Source organism: Labrus mixtus, chromosome 11 (genome assembly GCF_963584025.1).
Source record: "Labrus mixtus chromosome 11, fLabMix1.1, whole genome shotgun sequence".
Classification (NCBI taxonomy): Eukaryota; Metazoa; Chordata; class Actinopteri; order Labriformes; family Labridae; genus Labrus; species Labrus mixtus.
This window is the reverse complement of record NC_083622.1, coordinates 8,352,812-8,358,409: the sequence shown is the minus strand read 5'-3', so window position 1 is coordinate 8,358,409 and position 5,598 is coordinate 8,352,812. Positions and strand designations below refer to the sequence as shown.

The 5,598-nt window shown below is 43.4% G+C and overlaps 1 protein-coding gene across 1 annotated transcript; it reads right to left on the bottom strand.

Moving 5' to 3' along the window:
• Positions 1 to 220: 220 nt before the first annotated feature.
• sostdc1a (sclerostin domain containing 1a) lies at positions 221 to 5,241 on the bottom strand. The gene is made up of 2 exons (XM_061049812.1): positions 4,934 to 5,241; positions 221 to 1,598 (listed from the first exon to the last, which is right to left on the bottom strand). The coding sequence occupies exons 1-2, from the start codon at positions 5,136 to 5,138 to the stop codon at positions 1,138 to 1,140; spliced, it is 666 nt and encodes a 221-aa protein (XP_060905795.1). The 5' UTR covers positions 5,139 to 5,241; the 3' UTR covers positions 221 to 1,137.
• Between the last annotated feature and the right edge of the window lie 357 nt (positions 5,242 to 5,598).

Genomic DNA, 5,598 nt, shown 5'->3' with positions numbered 1-5,598 from the left:
TTGGCCTCGAGTAAAGATTTTATTCATTACCATCAAAGGTTGTAGATATTTTGTTTAAAGTAGCTTAGACAATTACTCTAACACAACATTATCAGATGCAGACACATTTAATTCATATTTTGATTCAATGCCAATTCTTCCTGTTCTGTAGATGAAACCAACATCCACACATGTCATCATCGGTAAGATACTCAGTAAACTCTCCATGGAAGACAACACATGTGGTCAAACGTTATATTTATTCCATATAAAGTTATTACAAAGACGGATTAGTGACAAAGCTTTTCCAGATTTCACTTGCAAAGCTGACGCAAAACTTTTCATTTTAAATGTTGCACAGAAAATATATTACATCATACATCATGAATCTTACACAGTACATCTTTATACACATGGCCATACTTCAAAAGGCAAGTAAGAATTTGATATATGTACAAGTATTTACAGGGATGTTTTTTTTTGTTTTTTTGTAGATGTTTTGGTGTTTACTGGTGTTGGTGGTTAAAAAGTTTGAAAAGCTTCATCTGTGTATAAAACGAATACAAAATGCATGCTCATGGCTACATGTGGGGCAGGTTGGGTTGGTCTCGGCTCCAGGGAGCTCCGCAGATTATCCGCCTCGGTTCTGTTCACATTATCTTCAACAACATTTAAAAGGTCAAGGAATGTCCTCGGGACATCCTTTAGAGTTCTCCAGCATCGTCAGGAACCAGCTTCACCTGAATCTAGTCCCAGTCACATTCAGACAGCAGCGCCGAGGTCGAAAAAACTGCCATGTGGAGTGCCGCTTCAGGAGCACTGGCATGCCTGTGATGCCAGATTTAAAGCAACAGGTGCGCTTTGTCGAGGGGAACATGGCGGCAGGGGGCCAGCGCCATGTACCACTCATCACTCACACCAGTACTGCCCATCTTCCATCACCACGATTCATGAAAATAACACTTTTGCTTTTTGGCATTTACTACAATAAAACTGGCATGCCGGTGTACCTAAAATGGCGAGCCACATGGCAAGTTTTCGATCTCGCTGTCAGTCCATTCAGAGATAATCCACAAGTTCTGGACGTTGTGTCTCAGTATCATGAAGACAAACTCCTGTAGGCTCATGTGGATTCAGAGTCTTTATGCCTCTCTGCTCTCAGGGTTCAGTCTCGTGCCAGTTCTCACTCAGCCGGTTCTTCCCCAGCCTCCTCTTGCTCTTGCTCCTCTTTGATTTGTGTTTGTGCAGGAGCAGCGGCGGCGGCGGCGTCAGAGACGGCTCCTCGAACTTGCTCCCGGACTCGTTGTGCTGCCTCGAGTACCTCTTGCACTTGCAGGACGTGACCACGGTGATTTTGTACGTTCTCGTGCTGCCGTCTTGGCACTGCAGTTGGATGCGTTGCGTGCGGGTCTTGTCGTTGACGCACCGCCAGTCCTGGCTGCTGCTCCGGCGACCCCAGGGCTTCCTGCTGTAGGCACCGCCGATCCAGTTTTGAAGCATCTGAGCCGGAAGACACTCGCCGGTGCACACCAGCTCCTTGATGGGGTTGATGCTGGTGCAGTGGCCGTCAGAGATGTACTTCGTTGACCTCAGCTCTCTGCAGCCAATCTGGCTTCGTTCTGTGGAAACACAAAAAGAAAAGTGAGTGAATTTAGGAAAAATAAATCCTCAATCGTGTTCGATAGAGATGCATGATAATGATCCTGACTAGTATGGTAAGATACCTGGAATACAGATATGGTGGCCAATACAATGAATCTTTGAGATTTTGCAGCAATGTCGCCCCATGACGATTCAAAACTAAAAAGATGGCTGCTTTCTTGCAAATATTTTGGTAACATCACATTCTACATGAATCACTTGGAGCACTGACCACAGCTGTGCACTCTTCATGTGCTGCAGCCAGTGCTCAGGGTATTAGAAACATAAAGTTGTAAGAGCGCCCTCTGCTGGACAAAGTAACTAATGAAGCCATTTTCTAAATCACCCCTGAGCATTGATTTCTGCATTATGTGTTCTGCAAGGAAGTTTTATAATTAGGCCTGGAAGAGTTAATGTGTTAATTGAGATGAGAAGTTAATGCATTATTTTTTTAAATCACATAAACGCGTGCTATTTTGTCCCTTTCGGCGCACCACAGTTAAGTCACCACAGCATCCTCCTGTAGCCGCAGTGATGGAAAATAACGACGCCTCTGCACCTTTAAATGACCAAACAACTCCCAGACAGCTCAGTTGAAAAGTCAAAAGTAAAATGCACCTTGTGATATCAAACATTTCTTTTTTTTTCCTGTTACCTTTTGGCCTTTTTTCCATTTACGTTTGATCTGCAGCGAGCTCGTTTCCCGAGATAAGTTAATGTCGTAACTTTGGATGGAGCAGAGCGGGATGACCCCGATGAAGGCCACAAGCCTAAACGCGTCGGGGCTAATTTGCTAATAACGTTTATCTTCATACTACAAGTGTTGCTGGAGCATTTTGACCTCTTCGTAACTTTCGATGGACCAGAAGGAAGTTCCTAATTTTCTTTCCCCCCAAAAAAAGTTTGATCCAAACATAAAGTGAAGTACCCGAGCTAGTCCTAATTATAATGCTGCATATTGGAAAACTAATAGATCTTATGAACATGCATGAATGGTGAGATGTGAGGAACTGCAGCTGCAACGTTAGATCCACAATAACTGGCTCTCATTCTTACATACCTCTGACATTAAAGGGTTAAAACGTGATATTAGCAGCATAGTAGTTGAGCATTACTTTAGTTAACCTCAGGTGAGTAAGGAGAGGTCACAGCAGCTTTTTGACACTTCTGCTACTAAAGTTTCAGGAATTAAAGTATTTGAAAAAGAATGTGGATCTGCAGCAGCAGCTACCACTGTGTGTGTTATTCTGCTGCAGGCTACACACTCTGCCCCCCCCCCCCACCTCTGTAACCCAAGCTCAGGTCCATTCATACAGATCCATACACCTCAGAGACAATGCCCGCTACTTCTCTGTGACAGGGTTTGATGAATGAACCGGAGTGAGTGTCTCTTACTCTCACTCCTCCTTCACGGTCTGCTGCTGGCAGAGCTTAGAGCCATGATCAGAGGCTTCCTGTTTATGGAAGAACACCTCCGCTCAGTCGGGCTGCTCATGCCAGAGACAGCCAGGTGTGTTGGACTGAGTGTCGGCTCGCCTCACTGTGGGAGGGGAAACAGTCTAAACTACAGCAGGAGAGCCTCTGTGTGATCTCACTGAGATACTTTACCATGAGCCCACTGTGTATAATAGGCTGGCTACACACTAGCCGATTATAGGCCCCGCCCCCAACAATCTGCAGGGGGCGTCTCCTGATTCAAGGCTTGCTGCAACCGATTATTTGACCAAATAATCCTCAAATGTGTGATGTCAATACAGTGATTTAACTTCTCCTCCCCAATCTGGAATTGAAAAATATCAGATCAGGATGCCTTTGACGGGACTACAGCCAATGAGAGCGAGCAGACCGGGAAGCGTCACCAACCAGATGTTGTACACTTTTACAGCTCACAAACAAACACAAGTTTTCTTTATCTATTTTCTGTTTTTCTTTTTGAAGGTACACCAGGACAGCCAGCTGACGACGTCCATCGTCCTCCATATTTGTTTTTCGTTCTGAATTCACGTTTGACCTTTAATTTGTTAAGATCTGAAAATCGTCTCGTGTGTAGCCAGCCTCAGGTAACCCGACTATCGAATCTCTCTGCATAAAGGGACGCTTAAACGACCTGCTATTTTACAAATCCAGCGTATACATTACTAAATGCAAACAGCAGCTGTTAAAATGCTCTGAAGACACGCCTTCTCATCTTTCATTCAGAGGTGTGTGACTGATTAGGCATGATGACTGGATTAAGATCCTGATTTGACTCTTTGAGATGCAGATGTTCAAAGTAAAACACAACAGGAGGAAGTTTGATCATTAAACCTGGAATGTATTCACGGTGTGTCAGCTGAGTGCAACCTTTAGTAAGAAGAATGGAGAACGAGATTACGGTAGATGATGAGTGAATATGGAAACTAGAAGGCAAACATTATTCTCTCCTCGTGCAAACTGAGCTATGTTCAGCACTAAAAGCAGAGGAAACAGTTAGTCGAATAGGTGACTTTAAGGGAAAAGTGCAGAATATTTGGAAGGTTTCAGACAATCAATCAAAAGATCTGACATCACTGTGAACTGAATATCTTTGAATTTGAACCCAAACAAGTTTTAAACTACTTTATGTTACTTTAACTTAGCTTTTGATTATCTCTGGATCAAAAGGAACAACTGATGAAGCACATAATGTCACCAGATAATGATTGCACTGTTGAAAGTGCTGGGTTGTCTCAACTTAATATAACACATGAACCAGTTGCATGAGTTACTTTAAGAGTTTAAGCACTCTTATGGGTTTTAGGTGCGTACATACATACACATAACAGTTCAGGCTATAACACTCATTAGTCCCTTTAACTAACACCAAGTTGTCCTAAGATAATGCAAAGGCTTAGCCACTGATATAGTTTGTATGCATTCTTCATATGAGAGTGAAGAATGCATACAAACAGAACTGTTATCTGTATGTTTGCACCACCAGCCCATCAGAGAGGATAGAACTCAAAGTATTTTATGCAACATTTATATTATTAAGCTTTTTAGCACATTTGAAATTATATATAGTTAGAAGCATGATGACAATAATCGGGATTTAAACTCTTGGATAGGACGACTTTGATGTTTACTCTACACTGAAGGGTAACAGTAAACATGAGAATAAACCCAGATTAGAATAAAACACCTGAGAATAAACGGAGTAAATTTATGCATTGGTCTAAAAAAATAAACTTTCCGGTTGTGACAGGGAAAATACTTTACGAATTTACTTTATTGAATTCCTACAGTAACTCACACAAGTTCAAGATTCATGTTAAGGAGCATGTGATAAACTCACCTCCTCTCTCGTGCGCCCCGCTGCTCGCTCCTCTCCCGCCGTTCCTCGCGCGGTTCAGCGTCGCGTTGCTCTGGACCTCCGGTACCGGCGCGCTCACGTGAGAGAACAGCAGCTCCGTGGCGTCGTTTTTCAGCGCCTGGCAGCTCCTCAGGAGGATGAAGAGGACCACCAGGGAATGGCACGACTCGTACGCGCTCAGGTGCATGACGGTGTTCTGGGTTTTTAAAAAGGAAAAAAAAGAAGGATGGTGCGACGCTGGTGTAGGTCCGACCGGGAGCAGGCTGATGCTGGGTCAATAACATGAGGGACCCCTGGTTTTATACAGCAGACCCGCCTCTCGCTCTGGCAGCTACTCAGGTGCGTTTCTATTGCGAGGCTCTGATTGGTCGCAGCGAATGTGCGCTCGTAAGATAACCACGCCCTCCGTTTTTATTTCGAAGAGTTTGAAGTTTGTATTGGATGCTGCAGAGGACCCACGATGAAGATGATGATGAAGATGATGAGCAATTAACACATGGTCTCGTGCATTTAGAGATGTTGGGATAAAGGGATAACATGTTGGACCTAAGGTTTATAAAAGAATTTCACATATGTTTTGCAAATAATAAAAATAAAAATAAACTTGTGTCGCTATAATAAGTTAGAATATAAAAACTAACAAACTT